This window comes from Hyla sarda, chromosome 7, assembly GCF_029499605.1.
Source record: "Hyla sarda isolate aHylSar1 chromosome 7, aHylSar1.hap1, whole genome shotgun sequence".
NCBI lineage: Eukaryota > Metazoa > Chordata > Amphibia > Anura > Hylidae > Hyla > Hyla sarda.
Window position 1 is genome coordinate 32,852,774 of NC_079195.1, and position 18,045 is coordinate 32,870,818.

The 18,045-nt window shown below is 45.3% G+C and overlaps 1 protein-coding gene across 1 annotated transcript in view; it reads right to left on the minus strand.

Annotated features, from left to right (window-relative positions):
- LOC130283113 (ovostatin-like) overlaps window positions 1-18,045 on the minus strand; it is a 98,096-nt gene that overhangs the window by 27,431 nt on the left and 52,620 nt on the right. Inside the window, exons 17-23 of the mRNA XM_056532299.1 lie at window positions 14,241-14,359; window positions 12,474-12,525; window positions 11,800-11,892; window positions 10,976-11,152; window positions 9,419-9,500; window positions 2,752-2,905; window positions 1,330-1,407 (exon numbers count right to left, since the gene is read on the minus strand). Of these exons, the coding sequence (XP_056388274.1) occupies window positions 1,330-1,407; window positions 2,752-2,905; window positions 9,419-9,500; window positions 10,976-11,152; window positions 11,800-11,892; window positions 12,474-12,525; window positions 14,241-14,359 (755 nt within the window). The remainder of the gene's footprint in view (window positions 1-1,329; window positions 1,408-2,751; window positions 2,906-9,418; window positions 9,501-10,975; window positions 11,153-11,799; window positions 11,893-12,473; window positions 12,526-14,240; window positions 14,360-18,045) is intronic.

The following is an 18,045-nucleotide window of genomic DNA, read 5'->3' on the forward strand; positions in this document are numbered from 1 at the left end:
GCCCCAAGACATCTTATCCCCTATCCAAAGTATAGGGGATAAAATGTCTGAACACGGGGGTTACGCCACTGGGGACCCCCGCGATCTCCCTGCTGCAACCGGCGTTCATTTAGAGCATTGGGTGCAGTGCCGGAGGCTTGTGATGTCACAGTCTCGCCCCGCTCGTGACGTCATGGCCAGGCCCCCTCCCATTAAGGGGGGAGTGACCGTGACATCATGAGTGGGGCGTGGCTATAATGTCACAAGCATCTGCCCGTATCGACAGTCACCTGGCACGGATCAAAGTTCACTCCGTGCATCGGATGTCTGGGGTGCCGCAGCCGAGATTGCGGGGGTCTCCATTCGTTTTCTAAAGAGCCTGAATTACTGAGTAGTTTTAATGCAGGCAGACCCTCTGGCATGCAGCTCATCACAGTGGGCACAACGAACAGGTCACCTTTGCTCCATCCTGTGTGGACCGTGCTCCCCCATAATACTGTGCACAATGCCTGGCTGCTGCTGGGTCTGCCCATAGGTTGCATGCACACTCCCTTCCGGCAGGGCCAGCACATGCAACCAAATCCTTTCTCAGCCTACCCCTATTGCCACCATCTAGGATCTAAGCTTGTCATGTCAAAGTGTTATATTGCATGCAAGGGATCTATTACTGTGTCTGACTATGGCTTGTAGCAAGACCTCATCCCTTATCATATGTAAATCACCCTGGATCCAAGGGCACTATAAAAAAAATTAATAATAATTGTAATAATCTTTGTTTTCTTCCCTGTACTCTGTTGCTGTATTTCTTGTGTCTTATCTCAGGCTATTCCAGACCAAAGAAACTCTGCTACTTTTCCTGATGTTGCTCTGTCTCCTGACTAACTCTTCCATTCCTGAGATCTGCCTGTACCCAGACTCCTCTCTTGCCTTATTCCTCGGTGCTTAGCACCAGTGTCTCTTGGTTCGAAAGGCCAAATGTCACTCATACCAGGACCTGGTTGCCCAAAATCCTGATCCCTGTGTAGGGATAAAAGGATTAAAACAAGGGGACCACCCTGTCAGGAGCGGACCAAAGTCAAACCGGTAAGGAGACACAGTCCACAACTGTTGGTTGTTACAGTCGTATTCCTATAAAGCAACATTACGGGCAAACTAAGACCCTGTATTTTGCTTAGCACTTGAGGGGGGTGTAGTTTGGCTTTGCAATAATTTTATTATGTGCATCCTTGTGTGCTCCACTTCATCAGGCTTTGTACTAAGCAGAGCACAGTGTGTTTCCCAAAGTGATTTTTTTTCCTCTGAAAAAAGTATAAACATTTTTTAAATTAAAAGCAGAATAGTCTAAGTTACCCCAAGAGTGTAGTTAGACTCCAGGAGAGCAATGGAAAGGTAAGCCGTGTAGCTGATATCATCCTCCGCGCCTCCTTTCTGTGAAATAAAAACAGAAATTTACAATCTCTTCCAATGATGCAAGACAAAAAGCGGAAGCTTGTATTGTCACTGCAGAATTATTCATTGACTAGCTATTGTCTGTGGCTTCGCTCGCATTGAATTTGGGGTAACAGATCTACTACAAACTTTGAACCCCCGTTTCACCCCTTCAGGGGTGGAATTTTAGAAAACATTAAAACACGTGTTTCTTTATCTCTAATTGTTAGCCTAAAAATAAAGTTTCATGCTTCTAGCTTCAATAATGACGGACTTCCATACAAACTTTCAACCCCTTTTTCACCCCTTTAAGAGTCGAATTTCGAAAAATCCTTTCTTATTCCTCGTCTACGTCTTAAAAACAACACCTGTGAAAAAATTCAGCTTTCTAGGTCCAAGGGTTTAGGCTCGTTGATGAGTCAGTGAGTCAGGCCTTCTCTTTATATATATATATATAGATATCAAACCTGCCCCCCCCCCCCCCATTATAGAGCTGGCTTTTACAACCAAGAACAGAAGGACATCTTCCCATCCCCTAACCATGCCACTCCTCTGTAGAAAGGAGTCCTTTATAGGTTACATGCCAACTAGGATGGGACTAATCTGGTCTGGACCTTCTCTCTCTAAGGGGACTGTAGCAGCCATGGGGCTGTCTCTACGGTATGTATTCCCTTGCCTATGAACCCAATCAGCCATTTGTTTTATAATGTTGGAGGGAGAATTATGTATCACTGCTTCAGATGAGCGAATCCCCAGAAATGGCTGTCAAATTCAGTTCAGATTTGACAGTATGTTATAGAGAAGGGGCTTGTGCAAACAACGAACAAAGATATTCCAGCTCACCACCTCGTAGCCGTGCTCGGATCCCATGTCCAGCAGGACATTCCAATGCGAAAAAAACTATCGATGATCCATCACTTGCAAAACAAAAACAGCTTCATTGAAGATCACTGGACACAGATAAAACCAACCATACCACAGACGCGTTTCGAGCGCATGCGCTCGAAACGCGTCTGATGGTATGGTTGGTTTTACCTGTGTCCAGTGATCTTCAATAAAGCTGTTTTCGTTTTGCAAGTGATGGATCATCGCTTGTTTGTTTCGCTCTAGAGACGGGATACCTGTCAAATGTAGGAGTCCCTGCTCCTGTGCACCGATTGGGGAATTATACACTTTATGTTAACATTCGCTTGACCAGGTGCAGAGTACAATAGCTCCTATCTAATCACTGTCTGTAAAGGCAAATTTGTCATTTAGGATCTGTTATTGTTCGGTGACTTGTCTAAAATACTGCAGTCTATATGACAGATATGAACCAATATGGCAGTCAGTGGTGACTCTTACCAATCTCATGAAGGGATCCCCTGTGGCACTGAAGCAGCCGCTGTCTAGTTTCTGGGAGTTTTCCAGCCAGATCAATGCTTGCTGTTGAATGTTATCATCAATGAAAATGTATTTCTTGCATTTTTCAAAAGTCTTGAAGACATAAGCGGTCAACCTGTAATGTAGAAGGTGTGAACAGATACCATTACTTGTTCTCATGCATTCTGTTACTTTGAAAAGGACGATTTAAATAAGTACTCTAATAGCACTCAGGTCTTTCACCATCTGGTAAAACTGATGGGCCCTTTGGCCCCTTTATCACAGTACCTAAAATATTTAAAGTATATATAGTACTTTAACCCAGCCAACAAAAGTGAATGAGGGTGAAAAAGATTCCCCCCCCCAAACACACATTGATGGCCAATATTAACCATATGCTAAAATATCTTCACTGGTAATATTATTCTGGATAACATTTTAAAGGGGTATACCTGATTTCAAAACTTTATTCTCTATCTACAGGATGGAGAAAACAAGATGATCAGTGGGGCTCCAATCACTGGGACCCCTCAATCTCAAAGCTCAGTGTTCAGCAATAGAAGCCCCATAGATAATAAATGATGCACTTGGGCACACGGTGTAGGTAGAAGTTTTTTGTAGATCATTTTGGTTGGTCTGAATTTGGTGCAATTGTTCCAATTTACCATACTTGATTTACATGATAAATTTGTGCAAAATATTTGTGCAAAATTCTAAATCTCCACACAGTTCTATTTGTACACCTGATCTACACCTCACAGGATTAGTGAACACAGGGATTTTGTTCTATTGCTTTAAAGCTCGGATTCCATTGAGGTTTTTTTGTCCACCTGCAAAAACGCCAGAAAAACTGTCAAAGCTTTTTCCTGCATTTTGTCAGTTTTTCTTGAATTTTTTCTTGCGTTTTTGCTGGTGTGTGGAAACAGTAATTTTTGTACCCTGTGGCAATTTTTTTCACTGCCTTCAGGTACCACACCATGGGTACCACTCACTACTTACCTCTGCAGGCTGTATAGTATACAGGGGAGCATAGTGTACAGTTGTATACTATACAGGAGCCCAGCAAGGAAAGAGTTAACCCATGCTGCTGTTGAGCAGTTCTGTGTTAAGTCTTTCTGCGCTATCCTATATATACAGCTGTCTATAGATGACTGTATATACAGGATACAGTAGGCAGATGTCAACAATTGGAGGCTCCCTGTTTAGAAAATGTACTAACCATTTTTTTTTTCTTCTCATTTTAGATACGTGAATGCGGAGGACTTGTCAGATTCGGTGGATTGCGACGATGAACAGCGTTTTTTTTAAATGTCAATAAAAGGGTTAACCAGGGCTATGGGGGAGTGCTTTAAAAAAAATTTTTTTCAATATGTTGTGATTTTTGCAATTGAATTTTCAGGCTTAGTAGTGGAAGCCGACTTGTAGACAGAATCCATTACTAAGCCGGGGCTTAGCGTTAGCCCCAAAATCAGTTAGCGCTAACCCCCAATAATTACCCCGGTACCCACTGCAACAGGGGTTCAGGGAAGAGCCGGTACCAACAGGCCCGGAACATCAAAAATGGCGCTCCTGGGCCTAGACGACAACAGGCTGGCGTTATTCAGGCTAGGGAGAGCCAGTAACAATGGACCTCGCCCACCCTGGTAACATCAGGCTGTTGCTGCTTGGTTGGTGTGTGGCTGATACTGAAAAAACCACACACTCTTTTTAATTTATTTATAAAAAAAAAAAAAAAAAAGGACAGGGTTCCCCCTATTTTCAGCCAGACACCAACCAAGCAGCAACAGCCTAACGTTACCAGGGTGGGTGAGGACCATTGTTACTGGCCCTCCCCAGCATAAATAATGCCAGCCTGTTACCGTCTAGGCCCAGGAGTGCCATTTTTTATGCTCAGGGCCTGTTGGTATCAGCTCTTCCCAGCAACCCTGTGGTGGTGGGTACCGGGGTAATTATTGGAGGTTAGCGCTAGCTGATTTTGGGGCAAACGCTAAGCTCCGGCTTAGTAATGGATTCCGTCTATAAGACAGCTTCCACTGCTTAGCCTGAAAATTCAATTGTAAAAAATAGGCTGTATACAGGAGCCTGGAGCCGACGGGGAGCGCAGTAGAGCCGAAATGTGCCGCAGGCTTTTACAGTTAATAAATGCGGATCGCAGCAGGTCTCTGGAGAATGACCTGGTTCGATATGCCCATCAGCCCCTTTACTTTAACTCCCATCATGGGCATAGTCTGTCCATGATGGGAGTAGTAGTCTTTACTGTTCCAAAATAGTCACGCAGCCTGGGGGGATGTGCAAGTGCCCTCTCACAGGGCTGCGGTACTACAACTACAGACTCTGTCCCATGATGGGAGTAGTTGTAGTTTAGCAGTGTTGAGGGACGGCTCCTGAATCCCCAGTCTGTCTCGGTAGAACACTTTCCTACATGCCCTTTTTGATAGTGTATTTTTGCTTTAAAAATAAAAACGTATTTGCGCAAAAAAATGTGTCTAAACAAAAATAATGATAAATTAGTATCCACTGTAAATGTGTTCCTGTTACGCCTAGCGCTCCGGGTCCCCGCTCCTCCCCGGAGCGCTCACGGCGTCCTTCTCCCTGCAGCTCCCCGGTCAGCGCTGACCGGGAGCGCTGCTCTGCCATGGCCGTTGGGGATGCGATTCGCACAGCGGGACGCGCCCGCTTGCGAGTCGCATCCCAGGTCACTTACCCGTTCCCGTCTCCTGCGGTCATGTGCTGGCGCGCGCGGCTCCGCTCTCTAGGGCGCGCGCGCGCCAGCTCCCTGAGACTTAAAGGGCCAGTGCACCAATGATTGGTGCCTGGCCCAATTAGCTTAATTGGTTCCCACCTGTTCCCTGCTTATATCTAGTCTCCTCCCTTGCACTCCCTTGCCGGATCTTGTTGCCTTAGTGCCAGTGAAAGCGTTCTTTGTGTGTTATACCCTGTGTACCAGAACTATTGCTATCTCCCCTGACTACGAACCTTGCCGCCTGCCCCCGACCTTCTGCTACGTCCGACTTTGCTTCTGCCTACTCCCTTGTACCTCGCCTATCTTCAGCAGCCAGAGAGGTGCCGTTGCTAGTGGATACGACCTGGTCACTACCGCCGCAGCAAGACCATCCCGCTTTGCGGCGGGCTCTGGTGAAAACCAGTAGTGTCTTAGAACCGGTCCACTAGCACGGTCCTCGCCATCCCTCTCTGGCACAGAGGATCCACCTCCTGCCAGCCGGCATCGTGACAGTAGATCCGGCCATGGATCCCGCTGAAGTTCCTCTGCCTGTTGTCGCCGACCTCCCCACACTGGTCGCCCAGCAAGCCCGACAAATTGCCCAACAAGATCACCAGCTGTCGTACTTGACCACCATGACTCAGCAACTCCAGTCGCAGCTACAGCAGATTCAGTCTCAGCTACAGCAGCAGCAACCATCTCCTCCGCCAGCTCCTGCACCTCTTCCGCAGCGAGTGGCCACTCCTAGCCTCCGCCTGTCTTTGCCGGACAAATTTAATGGGGACTCTAAGTTTTGCCGTGGCTTCCTTTCCCAATGTTCCCTGCATCTGGAGATGATGTCGGATCAGTTTCCTACTGAAAGGTCTAAGGTGGCTTTCGTAGTCAGCCTTCTGTCTGGAAAAGCCCTGTCATGGGCCACACCGCTCTGGGACCGCGATGACCCTGTCACTGCCTCTGTACACTCCTTCTTCTCGGAAATTCGAAGTGTCTTTGAGGAACCTGCCCGAGCCTCTTCTGCTGAGACTGCCCTGCTGAACCTGGTCCAGGGTAATTCCTCCGTTGGCGAGTACGCCATACAATTCCGTACTCTTGCTTCTGAACTATCCTGGAATAATGAGGCTCTCTGCGCGACCTTTAAAAAAGGCCTATCCAGCAACATTAAGGATGTTCTGGCCGCACGAGAGACTCCTGCTAACCTGCATGAACTCATTCATCTAGCCACTCGCATTGACATGCGTTTTTCTGAGAGGCATCAAGAGCTCCGCCAGGAAAAGGACTTAGATCTCTGGACACCTCTCCCACAGTCTCCACTGCAATCTGCGCCTAGGCCTCCCGCCGAGGAGGCCATGCAAGTGGATCGGTCTCGCCTGACCCTGGAAGAGAGGAATCGCCGTAAGGAAGAGAATCTTTGTTTGTACTGTGCCAGTACTGAACATTTTCTGGTGGATTGCCCAATCCGTCCTCCACGTCTGGGAAACGCACGCTCGCACTCAGCTCTCGTGGGTGTGGCGTCTCTTGATGCCAAGTCGGCTTCTCCACGTCTCACGGTACCTGTTCGGATTTCCACTTCAGCCAGCTCTCCCCTCTCAGCCGTGGCCTGCCTGGACTCTGGAGCTTCTGGGAATTTTGTTCGGGACTCCTTTGTGAATAAATTCCGGATTCCGGTGACCCGTCTTGTCAAGCCACTCCACATTTCCGCGGTCAACGGAGCCAGGGTGGACTGTACCATACGTTTCCGCACGGAGCCCCTTCTTATGAGCATCGGATCTCACCACGAGAGGATTGAACTTTTGGTCCTCCCCAATTGCACCTCGGAAATTCTCCTTGGACTTCCCTGGCTTCAACTTCATTCCCCAACCCTGGATTGGTCCACTGGGGAGATCAAGAGTTGGGGGTCCTCTTGTTCCAAGAACTGTCTAAAACCGGTTCCCAGTAACCCTTGCCGTAACTCTGTGGTTCCTCCTGTATCTGGTCCCCCTAAGGTCATTAAGGACTCTGCCTGCCACAGGAAATGCCCCTCCCCCCCTCCCAGTTCCATCAGGCAAGCTTCTGTGTCCCCTCATGGCCCTCGTCCTGGTGTCACACTGCCCCGTGCCAGGTCCCGCCCTCTGCCCTCTCTCCCCATTCCTACTCCTGCGGTTCTGCCTGCCGTTGAGGAATCCCTCCATCCTTTCCCGGTGTCCTCATCCCAGGGGAGGCAGTTACCCGATAAAGAGAAGGGGAGACCTAAGGGGGGGGGTACTGTTACGCCTAGCGCTCCGGGTCCCCGCTCCTCCCCGGAGCGCTCACGGCGTCCTTCTCCCTGCAGCTCCCCGGTCAGCGCTGACCGGGAGCGCTGCTCTGCCATGGCCGTTGGGGATGCGATTCGCACAGCGGGACGCGCCCGCTTGCGAGTCGCATCCCAGGTCACTTACCCGTTCCCGTCTCCTGCGGTCATGTGCTGGCGCGCGCGGCTCCGCTCTCTAGGGCGCGCGCGCGCCAGCTCCCTGAGACTTAAAGGGCCAGTGCACCAATGATTGGTGCCTGGCCCAATTAGCTTAATTGGTTCCCACCTGTTCCCTGCTTATATCTAGTCTCCTCCCTTGCACTCCCTTGCCGGATCTTGTTGCCTTAGTGCCAGTGAAAGCGTTCTTTGTGTGTTATACCCTGTGTACCAGAACTATTGCTATCTCCCCTGACTACGAACCTTGCCGCCTGCCCCCGACCTTCTGCTACGTCCGACTTTGCTTCTGCCTACTCCCTTGTACCTCGCCTATCTTCAGCAGCCAGAGAGGTGCCGTTGCTAGTGGATACGACCTGGTCACTACCGCCGCAGCAAGACCATCCCGCTTTGCGGCGGGCTCTGGTGAAAACCAGTAGTGTCTTAGAACCGGTCCACTAGCACGGTCCTCGCCATCCCTCTCTGGCACAGAGGATCCACCTCCTGCCAGCCGGCATCGTGACAGTTCCACAATACACAAAAAAATAAATAGAAAGTGCAGTGCTCTATCAAAAAGGATGCAATGAAAGTCACTGCACAAATCTTTGCGCAAAAAAATACGCAAGAAAAAGGGGTAAATCTCTCCCATGGTCACTACTCTTCATTCATTGTGAGGACAATTTTATTCTGTTCTTGGTATAAGTGGTGTCCCAGCAGACAGAACTCTACCGATCAGCTTGTTACCCACTGACAATGTGAAAGGAATCCCTTAAAGGGGTACTTCGCTGAAAACATATTATCCTCTATCCAAAGGATAGAGGATAAGATGATAGATTGCGGGGGCCCCACAGCTGGGGATCCCGAAATTTCTGGGCCAGCAGCGAGCGGCGGCGTCTGGAACACCTAAGCTTACTGCTTCCATGTTTTTGACGTCACGCCATGCCACGCCCTCTCCATTCATGTCTGAAGACCCAATGACATCCACACATTTAATGGGAACTCTGTAATGCTTCATTGTCCCGATGGTGGCGCTGCAGGAATTCTAAACACTAAATTCTTTCATGGATTATAGCTGATCACTGGAATACTGTCTCACCCGTGCCTCCCCTGCGAAACAGGGGATGTGAGGCCAATAATGATGAATTTAAATGGCTGCACAAACAATCAAGCAATTGCCCGACTGTTTGAACCATCAAAAGGCTCTGTAAATAACAAATAACCAATCACAGGGACCGGTGCTCATTATCGGAAGCCTGTCAGCTCTGTCATCCTGCTGATACAAACCAGAATATTGCAGTGGAACTGAGCATTTATTTCTCTATTTCTCTATATATCTCTCAAACAGGACATTTTTACAAATGCTTGTACATTGGAAATGTTTAATTTCACATAATGCAGCATGGGACATGGGACATTACATATGGACTACTACAACATTAACAATTATAAAATAATAGCAATAAAATAACACATGGTTTCCCTCAATAAAAGAGCCAAGTAGAACTTACCATGAATTATTTTCACTATACAATCCTCCAAATAGGCCGTAGGCTCCTGACCATACTCGATATCTGAGCTGCCTGTAATAACCTTAAAGACAAATATTATTGAGATGACTGGAGTCTATATCAGTGTTCTCCAACCTATGGCCCACTGGATGTTGCAGAATTACAAGACCCAGCATGCTCTGCCATGGTTGGAGAACAGTAATCTACATAAAAAGGAGCTGATTAATACACTGCTCAAAAAAATTAAGGGAACACTTAAACAACACAATGTAACGCCAAGTCAATGACACTTCTGTGAAATCACACTGTCCACTCAGGAAGCAACACTGATTGACAATCAATTTCACATGCTGTTGTGCAAATGGAACAGACAACAGGTGGAAATTATAGGCAATTAGCAAGACACCCCGAATAAAGGAGTGATTCTGCAGGTGGTGATTACAGACCACTTCTCAGTTCCTATGCTTCCTGGCAGATGTTTTGGTCACTTTTGAATGCTGGCGGTGCTTTCACTCTAGAATCCTGTTCTGAGCCTTGTGCTATTCCGTCTATCTAGGAGTGAGTAAGTCTTGTGTCTGTACCTGGTTTTTTTTTGTATTTAAGATTTTGTCTCCTCCTAGGCTAGTATCCTGATGACTTGGTGGAGAGTATCCGCTGGCTAGGAGCCTATTTGGCTTTTGTATTGATGTCCCTCCATGCTTGGAGGGGGGTGTCTAGTGTGTTACTTGTTCTGAGTCCAGTATGAACAGTGCTCTGTTTTTTTTTTTTTTTTGACCCCTTTGGTTTTCTGGCATTCAGTTTACTTCTTAATATATAGTTTTGTTCATATCATATCTGCCGTTAATCTTGATTCTGGTTTCTGCACGGTATGTTAGTATGCTATATCCTGCTTTGTTTGTATTTATATATCTGTCTGCTGGTTATTGTATTTCCATTATGTTCCTGACTTGTTCCCCGACATGTACAGTTCCGTTTGTTTTGTTAACTTTGACGTCCATGCACTAGGTATTCTATCTTCCCACTAGGGTTATTTACATGTACACTGGTGCTAGGATGTCTTTGTACTCTGTCTGATAGTGTTCTCTTTATGTGATCTGTCCTTGCATTTGGGCCTTACCTTAGACCTGTGTGGGGATCACAATATGATTTCCTGTATTTAGTATCATACCATGTAAAAATCTCTTAGCCACCGCTTTCAGTTCTTGTTCACTTGGACATTATCTTTGGAATCATGTATCTGCTTTTAATTGTTTTTAATATGTTATGTTGATTCTATGTCATTTTGCATTAATAAAATATTTTGATCCGTAAATGCATGTGTTCTCCTGCATAATTTAGATATTTTGGCGTTGGGTCTGTTTTGACTTTTGGGGATTTTTTTTCTTCGTGTGATTTAGGGCGGATGGGCCAGTAGGCAGGGAAAGTGGACAGCTTTAGGGCTTACTTCTCCCTGCTCACAGTTCATGACACTTATGTGGGCAGATTTGATTTAATATGTTGGCAAGAGCTGTATGTACTGCAGTAAATTACTCTTGGTCAGGTACCGTGCACCCTTACCAATGTTCATCAGCTGAATCCCTTTCTGAAGAATCTCGTCTGTGAGTTGTTCTGTGGTACTGAGATAGTCTAGAAGATAAGGAATGGGGGCCATTCGTGCAAGGTTCTGTTCTCCACAGCCATATGGCATCTGGAGCAGGTCCTGAAGGTTTTGCAGAGGGAGACCTATAATATCTCCTGGAAGAAGGGAATAAAAAGTTACAAATAAATAGTTAAACTTTACATGAGGCATTTTTCAGACCACAAGTTGGCTACAAATCCACCAAGTACCACTGGGTCTGTATTAAGGTAGTGATTTCTTATATGCCTTTACATTTAAGAGAAAAAAAATAGGTTTACCTATTTTTCTAAAATAAAATAGCAACCAAAGTTACCCAGCATGTAGAAACCATCACAATGCATATATGGGAAAAATGAAGAAAAGATTAAAGAAAATCACAATAAAAAATAAATAAAAAAAGAGTAAAAAATAGTACGAGGCCCATTGTATGATGTGTGGACATGTAATCTGAAAAGGGGCATGACTAGGGGACATCACTCAACATCACTGCCAGCTATTGACTACTGCAATAACAAGACCTGACTCCAGACAATACATAACAGGACAAAAATGACTATAAGTTAGGGAACCTGGGGAGCAGCTAAGAGAGTAAATGAGGAACACATGCCGGATCCGCAATTACCTGTGTGTGAATACACCTTTTCAGGTAAAGTTCCAAGCGGGTAGAACCCCTTTCACTTTTCATACCTTTTATAGAAAGTGGCGGCAAACCACAGGAACAAGACGGATCCCTTGAAAATGGCGCAAAAATAATGTAACTCACCCAGAACCGTAAAGAAGCCAGAGACTGAACCGAGTACCACATTGGGCGGTTGAACTAATTTCATTGGAAGAGATACATTTTTAGGATTATTCCCTAAAAACAAAAAACAAAACATCTCTGTTTGTACTGTTGTCAATTTCAGAAAAAATGTTTTACTTAAGAAAGGAAAGTTCTACAAGAAAGCCACAGAAAATAGTACAGAAGACTTACTGTAGATTGTCTGGTCCCTATTAACTGCAATGATCCCTAAATGGTACATTGGTTTTCCTCTTTCTTTATACAGACCTACAAGTTCCCTCCATAGTCATAGAGGAAAACAATAAAATGCTAGCTGCCCGCAGCAACCAGTAGGGGGAGCTTAGGAGCTTTCTGCATACTGTTTATACTGTAAATTAATCTTAAAGGGGCTATCCATTAAAAAAAATATTTAAAGGCCAGGCCCCAAATACACTAAAATAACTAACTGATACTTACCTCTGCGATCCCACACTGAACCCTAATATCACTATAACAGTAATTATCTTGGGGGCATAGTTTTATTTAAATCCATTTTTTTGATATTAGAATACACCTTTAAGGATAAAAGTATTACTAACCGTTTTCTGATCTTTCTGTTATCATAATGATTATTGCAAATTATATATAAACATGTTTTTTTAGATTTCTGTTATTACCTTGTAGACAGATGAAGTTGCTAGATGTGACTTCTCTTTTTATTCCTTCAGCCTAAGACAGAGGGGAAGTCTGAATGAAGTAATTGTATTAAAATAGTGGAGGAAATACAATTGTGTTTTTATTTATATACTTTATATTCTTTATTTCTTTATATGAATATGGTGGCAGTCGTAATTCCTTAGTATGCTAGAGACAGCAGGCACTTGTGGTGTGTCCCACTGAGGGTCCTTACAAAATACTGTGGTTGGGTGCCATATGTTACTTTATTGATTTTGTTGTTTTCTAATATTTGCACTGTTTAATGCAATCTATTCTAGAAAATTGTGACATGTATCTGTGTAACAGGCAAGGTTGAGAACTTGGAAGGAAAACCATTAACACACAGTAGAAATCTTCCAGAAGAGAGAGCAGAGTTTATTCTATGCCAGCCTCTCTACAGAGAGGTGTGTAGTGCAGGGTAACATGGAGTGGCAAGCTCCAGCTAAGATTTTGGTCCAGTACTGGCATGAGGGTAGATAAAACCATGTGCAGAATCTTTCTGAGGTACAAACCCCCCCCCCCCCCCCCACACACACACATGCATAAACACACACACTTTGTCCGTGTATAGTGATGTTAATCATGCTCTGAAACATAAAGGAAAAGAGGGGCCTTTTGTGACCACATGAATGCTGCCTGTGGCCACAAAGGTGATTGGCAGAGCGTTGAGCTAATGGCTCTTCACTCTATCAAGCTGTCACATTTAACTGTAAGTGTGTCTTTAGGACGATCTTGCAGTCAAACACTGACTGACTGACTGATGCCAGCCCTGCAGGGAAGGGGATCCTGTGCAGCTATCACACAGGTCACCCCCCCTCCCCCCAAGGCTGACCCTGTTCAGGCCTAAGTTTGCATACAGGAGTGAGAGAAGAAGCGAAGGCTGTTGAGGTAAGCTGTACAAAGACTCCATACTTCTTTCTAAGTATCTAAGCATCTGGTAAGGCCTAGTGCAGCCTGGTAGCCACATGAGCCTGGTAGCCATGAACTTAATAGAACTGCGCCCTGCAGTTGGGAATTGCAGTATCAATGAGACAAGCAACAAGTGTTTCTGCCTCTGTGAAACAAGCAAATGTGTTTTTCTGTATCTCAGAGCTATACTTGGACTAGCAGACCGCACATTCTTGCCTCCAAGCTCCCCTTTGTCTCTGCCCCCCCCCCCGTTACATTACCATCAGGGGTACCCCAAACACTATCGGCCAGGACACATACACTCAATCTGTACACCAGTGGTCTGATCTACAAATTGTGTTGGCTGTCTGGTCATGCTTTAAAGGGGTACTTCACTGGCCAGCATTCGGAAGTAAATGTTCTGAGTCCTATTTTCACACTGTTGGGGTCGACCACGCCCCCTTGTGACATCACGGCCGCGACCCCTCAATGGAAGTCTATGGGAGAGGGCGTAATGGCCGTCACGCCCCCTCCCATAGACTTGCATTGCGGGGGTGTTTCCGAGATGTCACCAGGGGCATGGCCGATCCCCTGAAGCGGGAAAACCGTGTTCAGAACATTTACTTCCAAACACTGGCCAGTGGGGTACCCTTTTAAGTTGTAGTTTGGAGGGCCACAGTTTTGAGACCACTGCTGAAGATCATAGCTGGGTGCAATATTGCTAGTTACATGAGTATATGTGTGGGCATTGATGTGGATAGTGATCTGAATCAGGTTTCTTGACAGGCACACCTGACAGCAATCAGAAGAGCACCAAAAATGTAATCTATGTTGGTCACCTCAACAATGATGCTTTGTATGACAGTATCTTTGCGGGGAGGCTGGGTAGGGTCATTGGGTCCATTACATTTCTGGCCAATGAAAGTTGTTTCAGCCTTCAAGTTAAAAGTGATGACCCCTAGTGGAAGGAAAGGAAAAAAAAAATTGTTAAAGTGGCTATAGTATGTGAGAAATGTAATGCAATCACTTCACAAAGCTATCGAAAAAGGTTTCCATTAACATTTCGGGTGTCCCCTGCTTAATAACTTTACAGGCATCTCCTGTCTCAAGCCTTTATGTCTTTTAGCTGCTGTGATCTTCAGAAGTCCCTTAGACTGTGAATAGAGAACACTGTTTAATTTACCCAGGGGAAATTGGACCTCCATCCCCATGATCGGTGCGGGTCACATCAGTCAGTTCTCTGCCAATCAGAGGTTTTTGGATAGGTGATAACTTTTAATCTTGGGATAATCCCCTTTTAAGTACAATGTTGGTGCGGCAGCAGGATACACTTTTAACACTCCCAGTAACTCCGTAGTCCACTGCTACAGTAAGCGGTCTACTGATTTGCCGATAGTCCCATAGATTTATTTGCATGAGGCTTCTGGAAATTGCATAGATCATTGGTTTTAACAGTGGGCTATGGAGTTGCTAGAAGTTGTAGGCTAGGTTCACACTATGGAATTTCTGGTGCAGCAGAACCCCATGGGTCTAAAGGGGTACTCCGGTGGAAAACTATTTAAGTTAAATCAACTGGTGCCAGAAAGTTAAACAGATTTGTAAATTATGTGCAAAAATCAAGATAAGCATGCACTCACCGCCGGTAAGCTGCTGCGGGCTCTGAGTCGGGGATCACCACGGCATAGATGTAGACGGTAAGGGGCGCTCAGAGGCTACGCCTGCTGTTTCAGACGTAGGAACGTCCTTCTTCCGGCCTCCTTGAGGCCGGAAGAAGGACGTTCCTACGTCCGAAACAGCCGGCGTAGCCTCTGAGCGCCCCTTACCGTCTACGTCTATGCCGTGGTGATCCCGGACTCGGAGCCCGCATCAGCTTACCGGCAGTGAGTGCATGCTTATTTTTGTTTTCGCACATATCGATACTTTACCTTGTGCGTGCACCCCGCAGGTGCTGCTTATATATTGAAGTGAGTCCGGACGCTCCTAGCGGTTACCTCGTGGTATCGTATGTTTGCTTTTTCCACCTATTTGGTTTGCTACCTGGTGTGCTCTCTCCTTCTTGGATTTTCTATGGAGATTTGTAAATTACTTCTATTAAAAAATCTTAATCCTTCCAATATTTATCATCTGCTGTATTCTCCAGAGAAAATGCTTTTCTTTTTGAATTTCTTTACAGTCTGACCACACTGCTCTCTGCTGACCCCTCTGTCCATGTCAGGAACTGTCCAGAGTAGGATAGGTTTGCTATGGGGATTTGCTCCTACTCTGAACAGTTTCTGACATGGACAGAGGTGTCAGGAGAGAGCATTGTGGTCAGACAGAAAAGAAATTCAAAAAGAAAATAACTTTCTGTGGAGCATAAAGCAGCTGATAAGTACTGGAGGGATTAAGATTTTTTAATAGAAGTAATTTACAAATATGTTTAACTTTCTGGCACCAGTTGATTAAAAAAAAAAAAAAAAAGTGTTTTCCACCGTAGTACCCCTTTAAGTGGAAGGATGGGAAAACGGAGTCATCTTCTTTATAACTTAAAGGGTACCTCTCATCAAATAAACTTTTGATATATTTTAGATTAATGAATGTTGAATAACTTTCCAATAGCATGTTAATGAAAAATATGCTTCTTTCTATTGTATTTTTCCCGATCAGTCCTGTCAGCAAGCATTTCTGACTCATGCTGGAGTCCTAAACACTCAGAGCTGCCAGCCTGCTTTGTTCACAGCCAAACAGGCTGTGAACAAAGCAGGCTGGCAGCTCTGAGTGTTCTCCTTTGTGAACAAAGCAGACTGGCAGCTCGTAGTGTTTAGGACTCCAGCATGAGTCTGAAATGCTTGCTGCCAGGACTGGTAGGGAGACCCCTAGTGGTCATTTCTTCAAAGTGGAAAATTAAATAGAAATAAGCATATTTTTTAATAACATGCAATTGTGAAGTTATTCTGCATACATTAATCTATAATATATCAAAAGTTTTTTTGATGAGAGGTACCCTTTAATCTATCAATGTAATAGATGTTACCAACCACACAATATGGACATGACACAAATGTAGTCCCCTCTATAAGGAGAGCCACTAACAAGCTCCTCCTGCTATGGCGGATCAAATCCATTAGGTATCACATGGTCACTCATTTGAATGGCTGCAATTAGTACTAGACACCTCCTGTAGTGGCTGCTGTAGAGAGAGTACAGACAGTCACAGCTCACCCTGCCAGGTTTATATTGAATGAGTGCTTGTCAAGTTAAAGGGGTACTCCACTGGAAAACTTTTTTTTTTTTTAATCAACTGATGGCAGAAGTTAAACAGATTTGTAAATTACTTCTATTTAAAAATATTAATCCTTTCAGTACTTATCAGCTCCTGTATACTACCGAGGAAGTTTTCTTTTCTTTTTGAATTTATTTTCTGTCTGACCACAGTGCTCTCTGCTGACACCTCTGTCCATTTTAGGAACTTGATAGTAGGAAAATGACCTTTAGCCAGGCGTTCGGTGATCCAAAGAGATCTCCAACAACCAAATCATGGAGGTGAATATAGATTCAAGCTTTATTAGTATACAACAACGCGTTTCGGGGTTAGCATACCTCTTCTTCAGATTGACAGATTTGTACGGTACAGTGCTACAGAGGGCTTTTTATACACACAATGATTGAAAACAAAATGGTGGCAGGGTCACAGGGTCAAAGGGAGAGGTGCAGCAATAACGATGGAAAATGCAGAAAAACTGGAAATTGGATGTTTAGTTCAACTTTTGTAATTCTTACCTATACATGGGGATAACAGTAACTTAAAATGAAAGGAAAAGAATGAACTTTATTAAGTAATATGAGAGAGAAATGTGTTACTTAGGCCGGTTCATATGCTGAATGGAGGCTTGGTGCGCACTCACCGTTAACGTAGCCGTGCGCTCCATGGCATGTAAACAGTAGCCGCATGTGTCCGTTCTGTTTGTAACCAGAGCGGAGGTGCAGCGTGTAGGTTACCAGGGACACGTCGCAAAGGAGCGGGTCCCTGGAAGTGTTGTGTTGCAGAGCGAGCGCACGGCTTAGCGCTGCTCTGTATGCGGCACATAGAAAAGAACTGCATAGCGAGTGTACAGTGATCCCTCAACTTACAATGGCCTCAACATACAATAGTTTCAACATACAATGGTCTTTTCTGGACCATTGTAACTTGAAACCAGACTCAACATACAATGCTATGGAATCTGCGAAACGTGTCAAGGGCTGGGAGAACCGACCAATCAGAATGGACATTTCACTGGTAAAACCCCTGTATTCCTAAAGTGCATGCACTGACTGGTGTCTGGTAGCGCCCCCTACAGTATAGGGAGGCATTACATGTTCGGTACTCTTTACCTGTATTACTGAAGCTTATGCACTGACTGGTGTCTGGTAGCGCCCCCTACAGTACAGGGATGTATTACATGTTCGGTACTCTTTACCTGTATTACTGAAGCGTATGCACTGACTGGTGTCTGGTAGCGCCCCCTACAGTACAGGGAGGTATTACATGTTCTGTACTCTTTACCTGTACCAGGGTTAGCTGCTCCTTTGGACATCAGATGAGGGCGGCGCCATTTTACTTTTTTTTAGGACACTGTGTGTACTGTACCGGACCCTGAAGAAGCTTCTTTCCTTTACATAGAC